This window comes from Urocitellus parryii, chromosome 8 (genome assembly GCF_045843805.1).
Source record: "Urocitellus parryii isolate mUroPar1 chromosome 8, mUroPar1.hap1, whole genome shotgun sequence".
NCBI lineage: Eukaryota > Metazoa > Chordata > Mammalia > Rodentia > Sciuridae > Urocitellus > Urocitellus parryii.
The window spans coordinates 114,486,116-114,503,022 of NC_135538.1; the positions used below are offsets into that span (position 1 = coordinate 114,486,116).

General features: G+C 37.9%; 1 protein-coding gene and 1 non-coding gene across 2 annotated transcripts in view; one reads left to right on the forward strand and one right to left on the reverse strand.

The window, feature by feature from the left end:
* Positions 1-3,560: 3,560 nt before the first annotated feature.
* The window catches only part of Slc26a8 (solute carrier family 26 member 8), a 63,204-nt gene continuing 49,857 nt past the window's right edge, over positions 3,561-16,907 (forward strand). Inside the window, exons 1-3 of the mRNA XM_026383518.2 lie at positions 3,561-3,745; positions 10,644-10,783; positions 16,038-16,154. Of these exons, the coding sequence (XP_026239303.2) occupies positions 3,561-3,745; positions 10,644-10,783; positions 16,038-16,154 (442 nt within the window). The remainder of the gene's footprint in view (positions 3,746-10,643; positions 10,784-16,037; positions 16,155-16,907) is intronic.
* On the reverse strand, positions 3,913-3,985 carry Trnav-cac (transfer RNA valine (anticodon CAC)). The gene has a single exon. It is a non-coding gene; the product is annotated as a tRNA-Val (tRNA).

Consider the following 16,907-nt stretch of genomic DNA (forward strand, 5'->3'; position numbering starts at 1 on the left):
TTGTCACCTTGAACAATTATCCATTTCCAGCCACTAAAACAGAGTTACTGAAGGGTACTAAAGGTAATGAAAGCTCTTTGCTTATGCCTTTTCTAAATTTCCAGTTCACTCCCCAAAAAAACTTAGGTGGTTACAGGTAAAAGATTGTTGCTGAGGGAATTACAAATGCTTATTTTAAAAATTTAATACCAATCTCCAATTAGTATTTTTGCCTCAGCCCTCCTATCCCCAGCACTGCCCAACAGTGCTTTCGGTAATAATGAATATGTTTTCTTTCTTTAAAAAAAAAAAAAATCTGTGTTTTTTATTTATTTATTTTCACATGGTGCTGAGGATCCAACTCAGAGACTCATGTGTGCAAGGCAAGCTCTCTACCACTGAGACAGAACCCCAGCCCTTAATGAATAGTTTCTTATCTGTACTATTCAATATGGAAGCCACTAGCCACATGCAGCTGTCAAGCACATGTGGCTGTCAAGTTGCTAGTGCAACTGAGGAGTTGATTTTTTTTTAATCTTTTTTAATGTTTATTTTTTAGGTGTAGATGGACATAACACAATGCCTTTATTTTTTTATGTGGTGCTGAGGATCGAACCTGGATCCTACCAGTGCTAGGCAAGCACTCTACCACTGAGCCACAATCTCAGCCCCTGAGGAGTTGATTTTTAAAAAAATTTAATTAAGTTTAATTTAAATAGCCATATATAGGCAGTGGCTAGCATGCTGGACAACACAGCTCCAGACCATGTCACTGACCCAATCTGTCTTCTCCAAGTATATCTCCATGCATATTATTGCTCTTGCTCCAAGACTTTAAATAGCTAACAAATCCAGGTTCAACCCAGCATTCAGGATCCTCTGAGAACAATTTTCAACATACTTTCTTAAATTTAACACTGCCTTGAACCCAATCTGTTCAATTACTTGCCTTTTATTGCCTCCAATTTTATCCTGTTCTTTCCCTAAAATACCTGTTTCTCTTCCCTGCTCTCAATTAAGATAGAACTCAAATTGTATTTCCCCCATGAGAGGTGGTATCTTACCCATCCTCGATGCTGGGATTTTTAATACCGTTCTATAGGAGGTTATATGGTATTAAGATGTGGCATTTATTTTGGAATGAGAAAGATTGGGCTCAAATTATGGTTTTGCTCTTTAATTGTTCTGTGATTCTAAGGAACTCACTAAACTCATCAGAAAAATAAGTATAATTATTACCAAGAAAAGGCACCTGCCCTTTGGAAGATCTTGGTATAGGGCAGGCCAGCAGGAAGTGATAATTTCTATTTTTTCCACCTCTAAACTCTCTCAGCACTATATTTTTGTATTATTCTCCTAACTTTAAAGTCTGTTCTTTTGTATCCCCAAAGCACTAGTATTCAACAAATGTTAGTGGAGCACTAGGTTACTTGACCATGAGGGAAGTAGGATTCTTGAGTCTGAAACCAGTGAGTGGATATAATAGAAATTTATAAAATTATGAACATAAAAGCAGATGAGCTCACCAAATCCTAGTTTGATAGATGGGAGCCACGTCTTGTTATATAAACAATATACATTGAAAGCAATAAAATGAAATTCTACTTTCCATAGCCATAGCAAACTAATAAGATATCATACATCCAATGGGTACAATAATAGAAAACATTCTGCTTCAAGAGGATATTACAAGAATTCCTGGGAGATAAACTATAATTTATAATGAAAGGATATGAGAATATTTTTCTACCCCATTGTCCCCAAACCACATCTAGCTTGGCGAGGTGCTTTGTCAGAAGTGCACTGTGTTTTAAAAAATATGTAATATAGGACTGAAGGATGTAGCTCAGTGACAGAGCACTTACCTAGCATGTACGAAGCCCTGGGTTCAATCCCCAGCAACACATACACACACACACACACACACACACACACACACACACACACACACGTAAAGTAATGGATAACATTTACAAGTCAGATGATTTCACATAAAAGTTTGGAATTATGGCTTCTTCTGGAAAAGACCAGCTCTGGACTCACTGGGCCCACCAAGACCCATGGCAACAATTGCTGGAGCTAAGCCAGCTGCTGCCTTCACCAGTTGCCACTGTCCCTGCCACGCCCCAATGTCATACATTGCCGGTTTCATACCAACAGGGTCTTGGTGCCACGTACAGAACAAAATGGGATTCTAGATTTTGGATCTGACTTAGGAAAGCAATTTTTATAATTTCAATATTCTTAGCAGGTTCCTTAGGCTTCCAGGAACAAGTAAACTATAGTAACAAGTTTATTTGGAAGATTACGTGGAAAAACTAAGAAAGATTGGGCCAATATTCCTGTGAGCAGGGGAAAGAAAGAAAGAAAACCCTTATTTACATTTTAACACACAGTTCTACCTCTTCTTATTTTTTTTATCAAAATCATGAGATTCTAATTATCTTAAGTGATACATTGTTAAGTTCTTCTCTCATCCTCTTCTGCGTTCTTCAGCCACCTTCTCACTGCTTTAGTGAATTTGTGATCTTTAGTTCCTGGGTGTTAATCAGCAAGCTGCTGCTAACCAATGATTTGAGGGTAAAATGCAATATACAACTGTGGACCAATTACTTAGCTTTCCTCAAACCCCAGTTTCACCCCTTGTAAAACCCGGGGTCGGGGGTGGCTAGTATTAAGATTATTGTGGGGATTTAATGGAATAACTCATTAAAAGAGTGCCAGTGCAATGCCTGGCATGTAATAAATTCCCCACAGGCGCTGCCAGGGCTGATGATGAGGATGAGCACAGTGAAGATGCCCTTAGCGTGTTGTTTTTTGGACGGGGAAACTGAAATTCAGTTTCTAAGAAACTTGCCCTCAGTTATACAGCTAGTTAGAAAATAAGCCAGGATTAGTACCTCTCTCTCCTGACATCTTCTGCGCTGCCTTTTCTGCTACACCTTAATGCTATCAACTGCAGAGCTGACAGTCAGGCAAGAGATATTCACTGAGGGCCTGCTAAATGTAAGGCACTGTCCTGGGTCCTGGGGATACGATCATTAACAAAGTCCTCGTGCCTCCTGCCCTTAGCCTTTTATGGGGGAAACAGGCAAAAGGACAAATAGACAAATGTTCAAGCAGGTACTCTCAAGCACTCTATTTAGATAGGGAAAGAATTCGAAGACATTATCATGAGCACATTATCCTTAGCATTTTCTGTGAATATTGGTGATTACTACTGACTTTTCTTCTTAATCACTTTCCTGCCACATAGAAACACAATTGAATATAAAGGAAACCATGGTTCCTAGCAGGACATGTGGATTCTAGTCCTGGTTCTAATTCTTAAGTGACCAAACTGTTTAAACTTATGAGCCTTTGTTTTCTCCATTTGGAAAATGAGAATAATACACTCTTACATTCATGATAGGTTGGTTTCAAGTATAAAATTGTATAACATTGAGAAAGAATTTAGTAAAACTGCTATGCAAGTGTAAAATATCTCTGTGGAAATTTTATTTCCTTAAACACGTGCTGAGGGTCTAGATTTTTTTTTTTAATGATTTTTTCTTTGCTCTTTTTCCACGCATTCAGGAATGATGCAACCAGAGAGGAGCAGCCAGATTTACAGCTATAAGTACTCCTCTCAAAATTCTTTTTTGTATGATGTTAAGCGAGAAGTGTACAATGAGGAGAATTTTCAACAGGAACACAAAAGGAGGATCTCTTCTTCCGGAACCATGGACATCAATATCACCACCTTCACACACAATGTTCAATGCAGGTATGTGTGTCCAATTGTTCTACTCAGGCGGAGCTGGACAAGATGGAAACCCATCCTGACTCCTTTGCATCCTACCTCTCTCTTCCTTCTGAATCCCTGTGATCAGAACCTGTGTGTGTATGTATGTGTTTCGACTTCTAGTACTTTTTTTTTTTTTTTTTTTTTGGTGGTGGTACTGGGGATTGAACCCAGGGCCTTGTGCATGTGAGGCAAGCACTTTACCAACTGAGCTATATCCCCAGCACTCTAGTACTTTCTTGATTGTAAACTTTTGGGGCATTGCCTTAACCCATTTTCTGTTACTATAACAAAATACCTGAGGCTGAGAAACTTACAAAGAGGTTTGTTTAGTTCCCAATTCTGGTAACTGGAGGGTTCAAACAGCATGGTGCTGATGTCCTGGTAAAGACTGCTTGATGGCATCACAACATGGCAGAGAAGTGGAAAGGAAACCAGCTGTGAGCAGAAAGAGCCAAGGTGTGAGATCATAGCAACTTGCTTTCATGGTACTAATCTAACCCCATGAGAGCAAGAATTCCCACGAGTCAGCATTAATCCATTCATGAAGGTGGTGCACCAACAGCCTAAGGAAGGCCCCACCCCTTAAAGGTTTTACCACCTCCCCAGCACCACCACACCAGGGACCAAGCTTCCTTCACGTGAACTATGGGAACAAACCACACCCATAAATATTGTCCCCACAATATCTATGGATGATGTTTAATAAATACATTGTTCATTTAATCACCACTACCAGTCTCCTCACAAAACATAAGGCAGCTGTGGTGGGCTCAACTAATAACAGCTGAATGAGACTCACCTGACTTCATAGCAGCAATGCTCTTGGTCATCAACACAGAGCCCCTTCCCACCTCTGATACTCACTGTGACTAGTAGCTAGGCTCCACTATTCAGGAGCTCTCAACCTACTTCTGTGCTGTGACCCTTTTAGCAATCTGATAAAGCTATTTTTAAAAAATTTTTTTTTTACATTTTTCTAAAATTGTAGTAAAATATACATAACATCAAATAGGTTACATTGACCATTTTTAAGTATACAATTCAGCAGAATTGTTGACATTCACAATGTTATACAACTATTGCCACTATATATCTGCAAAACACTTTTATCACCTCATATAGAAACTCTGTACTCATTAATACTCATTAAGCAATAACTCCCCATTTTTCCTTCCCCTCAGCTCCTGGTAACCTCTCTTCCACTCTCTTTCTTTGCAAATCTGCCTAATCTAGATGTTTGGTTTAAGTAGCATCATCCAATGTTTGTCTTTTTTGTGAAATAACCCAGACAAAAAAGCATAATGTTTTCAAGGTTCATCCATGTTGTAGCATCTATCAGTATTTGATTTCTTTTTATAGCTGAATAATAATCCCTTTCATTTATACACATTTTGCTTATCCATTCATTTTGTAATGGACACTTGGGTTGTTTCCATCTTTGGCTGTTGTAAGTAATGTTGCTAGGAACATTGGCATAGGAGATCTGTCTGAATCCCTGTTTCCAATTCTTTTAGGTATATACCTAGGAGTAGAATTGCTGAGTCATAGCCTAACTTTACAGTAACTTTTTTAGGAGCTGGAAAACTGTTTTCCATAGCACCTGCATCATCCACTTCCTCTCCAACATTGATCATTTTCCTTTTTTTTTTTTTTTTTTAATTCTCACTGTAGCCATTTTAGTAGGTATGAGGTGGTATCTCATTGTGGTTTCTTGTTTTTGTTTTGCACTTTCCTGATGACTAAAGATGATGAGCAACTTTTCATGTGCTTATTGGTCATTCATGTACCTTCTTTGGACAAATGTCTGTTCATTTCCTTTGCCCTTTTAAAAATTGGACTGTTTGTTTTTATTGTTGTTGTTGAATTGTAGAAGTTCTTTAAACATACTCTTATCAGATATATGACTTCTAAGTATTTTCTCCCATTCTATAGGTTGTCTTTTCACTCTATTAGTACTGTCCTGATGCATAAGTTTTTAGTTTAATGAAATTCAATTTATCTATTTATTATTTTGTTGCCTGGACTTTTGGTGTCATATTTAATACATGATCATCAAATTCAAAAAAATGTATTTTCTCCTCTATGCTTTCTTTTAAGCATTTTATAGTTTTAGCCCTTAAATTTCAGTCTAAGATCCATTCTGAGTTCATTTTTGTATATAGTGTAAAAAGTCCAGCTTCATCCTTTTGCATGTGAATATAACATTTCCAAGCACAATTTGTTGAAGAGATTTGTTCTTTTTCCACTGAAGGGTCTTGGCAAAAAAAAAATTATTTATTTATTTATTTTTGGTATCAGGGATTGAACTCAGAGGCACTCAACTACTGAGCCACATTCCCAACCCTATTTTGTATTTTATTTAGAGACAGGTCTTACTGAGTTGCTTAGTGCCTCACCATTGCTGAGGTTGGCTTTGAACTTGTGATCCTTCTGTCTCAGTCTCCCAAGCCACTGGGATTACTGTTGATAATTTTTATTATATAAAATAAACAGGATTATAAAGAAAATGGTTATAATAAAATGTAGTTACCAAAATATGGAAAATCTCTAAATTATGTTAATAATGTGGGTCTCATATCCACCATATTTTTATTTTTTTTTTTTTTAAATTTTTTAATATTTATTTTTTAGTTTTCGGTGGACACAACATCTTTGTTGGTATGTGGTGCTGAGGATCGAACCCGGGTCGCACGCATGCCAGGCGAGCGTGCTACCGCTTGAGCCACATCCCCAGCCCTCCACCATATTTTTAAAGTGATGATGAATGTAAATAATAATATGAGATACCTGTAGCAATTATAATATGAAAATATCTATAATTTCTACTTGTGACAAAGTCAAGTTCTGCTGATTCTATTGTGGTTTGTTATCAATATCCATAATTGAAGGAAATGCTATTTCCTTCAAAATAAAAATGTTTTCCTACTTAAGTTCACCTATACCCCCAAAATCTGTCTATAGACTCATGTGGTGGTCCATAAACTTCAGGTCAAGAATCCTTTATCGGGGCTGAAGTTGTGGCTCAGTGGTGGAGCACTCCCCTAGTACACGTGAAGCCCTGGCATCAATCCTCAGCGCCGCATAAAGATGAACTTTTATTTATTTTATTTAAAATACAGGTATTATGTCCCTCTATAACTAGAAAAAAAAATCCTTTGTGACCTCTGTCATGATAATGACCCTAATTACTTAAGTTGTCCTCACCCCCACTCTGTATTTATTAGTCCCTCTCATCTCTGGTTTATCACCCACAATTGGCATGTGTTGGGCAGGGAGGAAGTACTCCACACAGCCCTATTTCATTTCCTCCCTGAGGCACATTTCTTTGTCCATATCTTGGCTTTTTACAAGTCAAATGTCCCTTTCCAATTCTATGTCACCATTCTGATTTTCTTGTCTCCAGGAAATGTGTCAAAAAGAGCATTTTTCCACATTGTGTTTCTCTCTGCAAAATGATATGTCTTTCCTAACTTTACCCTCTTATGACTATCACTAAAGAAATTTCAACCTAAATTCTCTGCACTGTCCCAGCCTTGCCATCTGGACACTTAAATTCAACCCATCTGCCTTTGGGCTTTTTTAGTTGTTCTGTTCTCATCTCATGTTTCTATTTTTTTTTAATTTTTTAATTTTTAATTTTTGTGTGTGTGTATGTGTATACTATGGATTGAACCCAGGGGCACTCAACCACCAAGCAATATCACAACATCCCAGCTCTTTTTACTTTTTCATTTTGATACAGGGTATTGCTAGGTTGCTCAGGCTGGCCTCAAACTTGCCTCCTGAGTCACTAGAATTACAAGCACGTGTCACTGTGCCCTATTTATGTATCTTTTTATTTCATTATTCTTATTTATGTATCTATTACTTCCGGAACATAATTCCCTCCATTTCTGAATTTTAACCAGAAAGATAGCACAGCTTAGTGGTTAAGAGCACCATTCTGATGTAATAAAGAATCCCCTCATTGTGTATAATTTTAATGCAATAATAAAAAAATTTTTTAAAGAAAATCAGAAACCTTCAAAAGCTTAAGAATCAGTAATTAAAAAGAACAATATTCTGAATCCAGGCTGCATAGTTTTAAATTCTATTTTACTGCTTTCTAGCTATGTGACCTTAGGTAAGCTAGTCAACCCTACTATGTCTTGCATCCAACTATAAAGTGGGCATGGTAATATGGTGGATTATAAGGATTTGAAGAGTAAATATTTTTAACATGCCTAGATAAGTGGGGTATTTTTTAGTAAATAAAGTAATCTTTTAACTCCATCTCTTCATTTTTGCAGAAAAGTTCTTATTTCTTTCCTCTTAGCAACTGCAAATACTCCCTTTCATGTCAAAAATCCCTCCTGTACTTTCACATCAACTCTTAACATTCCTCACTATTTTTATTTAATTTTTTTATAGTTTAGGTGGATACAGTACCTTTATTTTATTTATTTATCTTTATGTGGTGCTGAGGATCAAACCCAGGGCCTCACACATGCTAGGCAAGTGCTCTACCACTGAGCTACAATCCCAGCCCGCATTCCTCACTCTTAAGATGCCTTAACTGAGATCCAAATCACGTCTAAATATATACTTCTCCCTTTCCCCCATTAGGTTCAGTTTCTATTCCTCTAACTGCCTCTCTGATTCCATTCATTCTTAGATCCTCATCACTCCATGTCAATTTTATTTTTCACTATGCCAAAGAACTTTGATGACTCTGCAGAGTAGCTGGTCTTGAGCCAAGTGGCACGTGGCAAGGAGGGACGACTGGACCTTGTAAAGGAACAAACTGTTCCAGTGCCATACTCTCCTCTCCCCAAAAAAGACTCATAATTAAAGAGAACACTCTTTATGCACCTGCCTCAAACGCACCAATCTCAGAAGAATAGCAATGTGATGTTCCTTCCAAACCAATGTACTTATTCCTGAGCAGAATTTCACAGCTGTCAGGAGGTACTGTGGAGGTCACAAGAGTGAATAGAACACTGGCCAGGGAACCAGAAGACCTGGCTTCTAGCCCCAGCTCTGCTCCCACTTACTACCTTGACCTTAGCAAAGTCATTTATAGTTATTTGGCCTTACATACCTTAGAGATAGTGTTGCTTACAGTTGAAAGAGAAAACATGTGAAATGACTTCTTTTCTGAGCACACTACAGTTATATTTGTTGTTATAATAAATCCCAACTATCTAGCACAGCTCACATGTGAAAAAAAAAAATCTCCGTATTCTTGGCTTACAACTCATGCTAAAATATAAAAAGCAAAAGGCAATTTAAAACCAAATTGGTCTGATTGATTCATTGACTAGTGGTGATTCTGCTCATTTAGATGGTCTAAAGGTTAAACCAGGTTTATTCAATCTCAGCAACATTGACATTTTGCTTTTGTTTTGAGATGAGCTCTAAGTTTCCCAGACTGGTGGTAAATTATGAGCTCAAATGACCCTCTGCCTCAGCCTCCCAAGTAGCTGGGACTACAGGCATATCAACCACACTCAGCTTTTAACCTTGACATTCTGTACCAGAAAGCTCTTTCTTTGGAGAGATGTCCTGTCCATTTTAGGATTTTTAGCCGTATCCCTGGCCTCTACCTATTATATGGCAATTATGAGAATAAGATATACTGCCAAATATTGGCAGACATACTCTGGGGAACAAAATTGCTTCTGTTTAAGTTCATTGGGTTAAATGATTTTATATATATATATATATATATATATATATATATATATATATATATATATATATATATATATATATATCATACATTTGTACACACACACACACACACACATATGTATCCTTTTTTTTTTTTTTAAACTGAGGGTTGAACCCAGGGACACTCCACCACTGAGTGACATTCCCAACTCCTTTAATTTTTTTTTTTTTTAAAGAGAGAGGTGAGAGAGAGAGAGAATTTTTGATATTTATTTTTTAGTTTTCGGCAGACACAACATCTTTGTTGGTATGTGGTGCTGAGGATCGAACCCGGGCCGCACGCATGCCAGGCGAGCTCGCTACCGCTTGAGCCACATCCCAGCCCCACAACTCCTTTAATTTTTTAAGATAGGTTCTTACTAATTACTTAAGATCCTCCTGCCTCAGCCTTCCAAGTCACTAAGGATTACAGGCTTGTGCCATAGTGCCTGGCTATAAAGTTCTTTCTTTACATAGCTAACTCCTTAGGCACCGAATTCCATATTCTATATTTTCCATAAATTTCTACATATCACAGATCAATGCCAGACATAGTTCATGTTTGGTAAAAACTTTAGTATATGGGAATGATATGAATGTGTTAACTGCCCCCCCCCCACATCACATCTTGAAGAACTGTCCTTATCATGAGGAAAGCAACAGCAATTTTCTATTTTTCTATTGGAAATTGGTAGGTTTAATCTTTCCAAACTAAAACAGAAATAATTGTACAAATATGTATGAATTTTAGTTCTTGACATTTACATAGCACTGACTGTCCAGGTGATTTGGTAATGTCTGGAGATATTTTGGATTGTCACAGCTAGGGAAGGAAGGACTACTGACATCTAGTGGCTAGAGGCCAGGGATGCTGCTAGACATCCTGCAATGCATGGGCAGTCTGATGGGTTAAAATGTCACTAGAGGGCTGAGGTCGTAGCTCAGTGGTAGAGTGCTTGCCTAGCGTGTGTGAGACTCTCGTTTCAATCCTCAGCACCACATAATGATAAGTAAACAAAATAAAGGTATTGTGTCCATCTACAACTAAAAGTATTAAAGAAAATGTCAATAGAGCTGATGCGAAACTCTGCTATCTGGAAGCACGGGTGGTGCACTATGCCTTTCTTGATTCCGTGGGCATAGTCTTTGGAGAAAGTAATCAAGTCTCTGCTCTTCTTTCTCACAGCTGCTCATGGCATAGGTTTCTAAGATGCATGTATATGATCTTTCCCTTCCTCGAATGGACATGTTTGTACCGATTTAAGGAATGGCTTCTTGGAGATTTACTTGCTGGCTTAAGTGTTGGCATTGTGCAAATTCCCGAAGGTAAGGACAATTCAAAGCCTTTTCACCCAAAGACAGTCTATGGGACCTTTTCTGCTTTCAGAGTAAACAATTACTAGTGCTAGGGAAGAACCGTGAATTTTAATCACATTATTATCACATGTTCCCTTCAACTGCCAGATTTCTAACCTCTCCAGGATGGTTCCAAAAGTCTTAAATTAGCTTATACCCTTGAACACTTTTCAGAATATTTATAACACCCACTTTTGGTCACTTTTGCTTAACTAATGATTTCATACTCTGGATTACAATAGATCACACTTGGCATTGGTTTTTACTAAGAAACATTTGCCGGCATCTCTCCAGCAGACACAGCATCCCAGAGGCCACTCTCAATTGGCAGTTCAGATGTAAGACAAAGTCACACACATAGAAGTGGGAGCCCTCTGGGCTTTAGAAACCTTGTTTCCCAAATAGGAACCAACAACTCTTTTAACAAATCTCTTCCAAGGTCCTAGAAGGGACACTCCAAGATATAAGAGACTTTATGTCTAGAGAAGACCAAAGCTAGGGCTTCCCACTGGATATTTATCTTTCATTCACAGTCCTCGAGGTCCAGATGGAGTGCACTAATTGAGCTCCTGTTTACCATGGCTGGTAGCACAGCTGACATTCTGTTATCACGTCTCCAGGGAAACAATAGAAAGTTAACCCAAGACCAAATTTTTCCAGAGACAAGAGAATGGGTTTTTATTACTCCTTTACTCACAGAAGTTCTCTGTTCTCATATAGTCTTTTTTTTTTTTTTTTTCCATACTGGAGATTGAACCCAGAGCCTCATGCATGCTAGGAAAGCATTCTACCTCTGAGCTTCACCCTCAATCTCCTACATAGTGATTAAACCTCCTCATTTCTCTGTTATTCTGGGGCCAACCAGCAGGGCTGAAACTTGTAATTGTACAGATTGTGCAAAACACAAAAGAGACCAAACAAAAGGTCAAGTGGTGGCTGAAATTCAACTCTGGCATAGGGATGTTAATTGGGGAAAATTAAATGCCTTTTAAAATATTTGTTTATTTATAAATTATCATTCAGTAAATTTGTTTTCCTTTTGGTATATAGTTCTGTGAATTTCAATACATGTACAAATCTGTGAAACCACCACCACAACCTGGATACAGAGTCGTTCCATCACCCCAACATCTCTTCTGTGCCTTCCCTTTTTTAGTCTCCTACTCCCCTGACCCCTGACCCCTGTTAACAACTGCTGTGTTCACCATCACCATGGTTCTGTCTCTTTGAGAATACCATATAAATAAAACCATACAGTATGCAATTTTTGAAGGCTAGCTTAATTTAGTATTATGCCTTTGATATTCATGCAAATTGTATATATCAATATTTGCGTTTGTTTGCTTTTTTTTTCCCCCTGTACTGGGCATCAAATCCAGGACCCTGCACAAACTAGGCAAATAATGTTTTAAATCCCAGCCCTTTATATTTTTATTTTGAGACAGGGTCTCAATTAGTGTCTGAAGCTGGCCTCAAACATGTGGTACTCCTCCTGCCTTAGCTTCTTGAGTAGCTAGGATTATGGGGATGTGCCACCACACCCAGCTTGATTTGTTCCTTTTTATTGCTGAATACCTCTATTTTAATACACTTTCTATATGTACATTACATTTCACAATAAAAAGTGAATTAGTAGGGGCTGGGGATGTGGATCAAGCAGTAACACGCTTGCCTGGCATGAGCGCGGCGCTGGGTTCGATCCTCAGCAACACATAAAAATAAAATAAAGATGTTGTGGGCTGGGGATGTGGCTCAAGCAGTAGCGCGCTTGCCTGGCATGCGTGCGGCCCGGATTCGATCCTCAGCACCACATACAAAGATGTTGTATCTGCCGAGAACTAAAAAAAAAATAAATATTAAAAAAAATTCTTGTTCTCTCTCTCTCTCTCTCTCTCTCTCTCCCTCCCTCTTAAAAAAAAAAAAAGATGTTGTATCCACTGAAAACTAAAAAAATAAATATTAAAAAATTCTCTCTCTCTCTCTCTAAAAAAAAAAAAAAAAAGTGAATTAGTGACCAAAACTATTACCCTACTAATCACCAAAAGAAAAAAAATGTAATTAAGACACTGTAGTATTGCATGAATCAACAACTAGGCCAATGGAATAGAAAAGAGAGTGACACATATATGAATCATATGATTTATTTATTTATTTTGTAGGAGTACTGAGGATTGAACTCAGGGGCACTCAACCACTGAGCCACATCCCCAGCCCTATTTTGTATTTTGTTTAGAGACAGGGTCTCACTGAGTTGCTTAGTACCTCGCTTTTGCTGAGGCTGGCTTTGAACTCGCCATCCTCCTGCCTCAGCCTCCCGAGCTGCTGAGATGAATCACATGATTGATATCATATGTCACTACAGAGATGGCTTTTTAATGATAAATTATGTGAAAAGTTGGATACTAATATAGGAAAAAACATTATATCCCTACCTATCTCACACCATACACAAATGTCAACTCCTGGTGGTTTAAAGACTTAACTGTGAAAAGTAAAACAATAAAGATTTTTTTTTAATAATGGAGGAAATTGTATTCCTTCACAGTCTACCAACACAATCTTAAGGTAGAAATGAGACACAAAAAGCAAAAGGAAAGGACCAAAGAAAAAGACTGACAAAATGAATTAAGTAAAATTTAAGAACTTGTCTATTCTAAGCCTCTATAAAGATTGAAAAGCAAATCGTAGGGCTGGGGACATAGCACAGTAGTAGAACACCTAGCATGTATGAAGCCTTGGGTTCACTCCTTAGCATAACAAAAAAGGAGAGAGAAAGGAAGAAGAAAGAAAGAAAGAACAAAAGAGAAAGAAAATCACAGAATGGGGGAGAATATTTGTAATACATATACACTACAAATATTTTATTTATAATATAGATAATACTCCTTTAAAAAACAAAACAACTATATAAGAATGCTCAAAATTACAAGTAATTGATGAAGTAGAAATTGAAATTAAAATGAGTTACCTACCACCATACACCCTAAAATTAAAAATCTGACAGTATGACGTGCCAGCACAGATGTGAACAACAGGCGCTCTCGTATATTGCTAGCGGGAATATAAATTGCACAACCATTTGGAAAACAGTTTGGCATTATCTAGTAATAATTAGAAGTTATAATTAAGGGTTTATAATCTCAAGGAACTTGTACCTCTGTGTACTGGGAGACAGGTACAAGAATATTCAGAACACTACTACTCATAATAGCCTCAAATTGGAAACAAAGACATGACACTGTTCACCCTGGAGCAAAGAGAAAAAAATGGGGGAAATAGCTGCCTTGGGTCCTGATGCCCTTTTGGTCCCAGTCTCTGATGACGTCCAGCTACTCTTTGTACGCTTTTAAATTTCCTATTTTGCATAAGCTCATCTGAGCGTGTTTTCTGTCTCCTGCAAACTATATAACCATGCTTAAGGAGAAAAAAAAAAAGTATGAGCCTGTAAATTATAATGGACTTGAGATATTTCGATCGGGGCCATATTTGGATCTTGATTTAACAGACTGTGAAATATGAAAGCAAATAATAATTTGTTAGAGATTGCCTCAAAACCCACCCTACCTTTGGCTGGAGGTCTCTCATAGGGCTACAATCAAGCTATTAGTCATTTTAAGGCCCCACTGAGGCCGGAGGACCTGTTTCCATGCTCACTCATATGGCTGTGGATAGAACTTAGAAGATCCACTTACAAGCTCACTCTCATGTTTACTGACAGGCCTGAGTTCCTCCCCATAGATGAAGATGCTTGAGCATCTTCACAACATGGCATCTGGTGAGACCATCTGCAAGTGTAGGGCCCAAGACAAAATGGAAATGCAGGGCCCCTAGTGCAAAACTTATTCAGAAATTCAAGATAGTGACAGCAAAGCATTAAACCAGGTGTGAGGCCCTTCCATGCCAAAGAGTCCATGTGACCACAGAGGTCAGACACCTTTGAAGACAACACTAGCAATAAAAATGGAAGCCGTAGATTTTTTTCCTTGCAGCCTTATCGGGGAGGTGACATCCTGTCGTTTATATTGTAGTATGTTCCTTAGATGCAAGTTATTGGGTCTTCTCACACTTAAGGCAGGAATACCAATTGCCCATTGTGTATCCTCTTAGAGACCCGATACCACAATGACCATTTATGAGATAATTAGGGATGTTTGAACATTGAGTGGATGGTAATGCTATTGTAGTTAAAGTATCAGAGCCATCTTATGGTGATTTGGTATTTTGGATTTGCCTCAAACCAATACAGGGTGGGAGAGGATTGGGGTAGACGTGAAACAAGATTGGCCATGGGTGGACCATTGTTGAGGCCAATGATGGTATACAGGAGTTCATTATACATGCTCTCTACTTGTATATGTTTGAAATTTTCCATTTAGAAGAAGCCTTGTTTGTATAACATAATAAAGTAGCTGGCTGAACTCATAACTGAATTTCAATGAGTATATTGGTAACATGTAAGTTGAGGAAAAGCCCTTAAGCCCAGGAAGTATGGACTTGAAACATCAAAAGGATGACATCAAACATGTTATTAATTTTGCTTTAAAGTTTTCAAATTCTCATGGTGCATCTTAGAAAAGGAAAGTGTTGAAGGAGCTAAAGGAAGAGATTGGAGTGTTGGGCAGATAGAAAAGAAATAGCACATATCAACTTGGAGTCAAGTCAGTTAAGTGTGATTCTTGCCTTGCCTCCAGCTCTATCTTCAGCCCTGGAGGGTTCCCAGGGCCATCTTGTACTAGACTAAGGATAGGGATGGTACTTCTGGACACTGGAACTCCGAATTGTATTGTCATGGTGTTTGCTTTCCTTATTTAGTATTAAGACTTCACAGTGAAATTTGTTTCATTCTGTGATAAAGAACTGAGGTGTCAAATAACATGGTAAATTAGAAAAGGAAGGTAAGAATTGGAGGAGATAATAAAAGGTATTCATTAGAAGTTGTTGTCAAGGGATGCTATTACCACATTCACTTGGCTGTACACATGGATCTTCTTGTTGCTGTTGTTGTTTGAGATTGGGGTCTTTCTGTGTTGCCCAAGCTGGCCTCCAAGTTGGTATCCTCTAGCCTCAGTAGTCCTGAGTAGTTGGGATCAGAGTAGTTGGGATTCAGTCATAAGCCACGATGCCTGACTTCACATGGACTATTTTTAATTATTTTTTTACAGTTTCTATTTAAGGTGACTTTTAAAAGCCAAACAACCTTTTATTATTTACATTATCTTTTCAGGTCTGACACTTTCTTTGATGACAAGACAACTGATTCCTCCTCTTAATGTTGCTTACACAGCTTTCTGTTCTTCTGTAATTTATGTAATTTTTGGATCATGTCATCAAATGTCCATTGGTGAGTTCAATACTGGAACCAAAGGAGGTAGATGAAATTTCTTCCTCAATCATTTACTTATTGCTAAGAAATCTGATTTAAAGTTATCTTTAAGATAGAAAAGAGACAGAAGATAAATAGTTGGTTCATGCAGTTAGTATTTACGTTAAAAATATAAATACTTCTTTTAGTGTGTCATTACTAGTGTCACTTAGAAAAACAGGCCACCAAGATGTTTCCCAAAAGAATTTAATGGCAGAAGTACTTCCTTGGTGAAATTGCCACATCTTGGAATTTGTCTGCCTACTACCCAAACACCTAAAAATGATTCGGCTAATATTCCAGTCTTTAGCTGGACCTATAATAGCCCAGTTCCATTGGGCTGGTTTATAATACAGCCAGTCAGCTTATTAATTTACAATGAGAAAAACACTCAAGCCCACAGTACGTTTTCCTTGCCTGAGTCAAAAGTCCATCTACTGATTTATAATTAGAAATGACTGTCAGAGGGACCAGAATAGTTAAAAGTCACCCAATCATTACATTTACTTAACCTAGGTAACACTGAATTAATCACAAAATGCCCCAAGAGGCTTGGAAGGGCATCAAGAACATTCACTCTGTGAGGTACCTTTTCCTGGGCTTCCCCTTTGCACAACTTCTAGTGGCAAACTTTGAACATTCTTATCCTCACACCCATTCTCCAGATATGTTTGTACATTCTGTTGGTTACTATCCCATTCTTTTCAATGTGGAATGTTACTATGGCTTTTT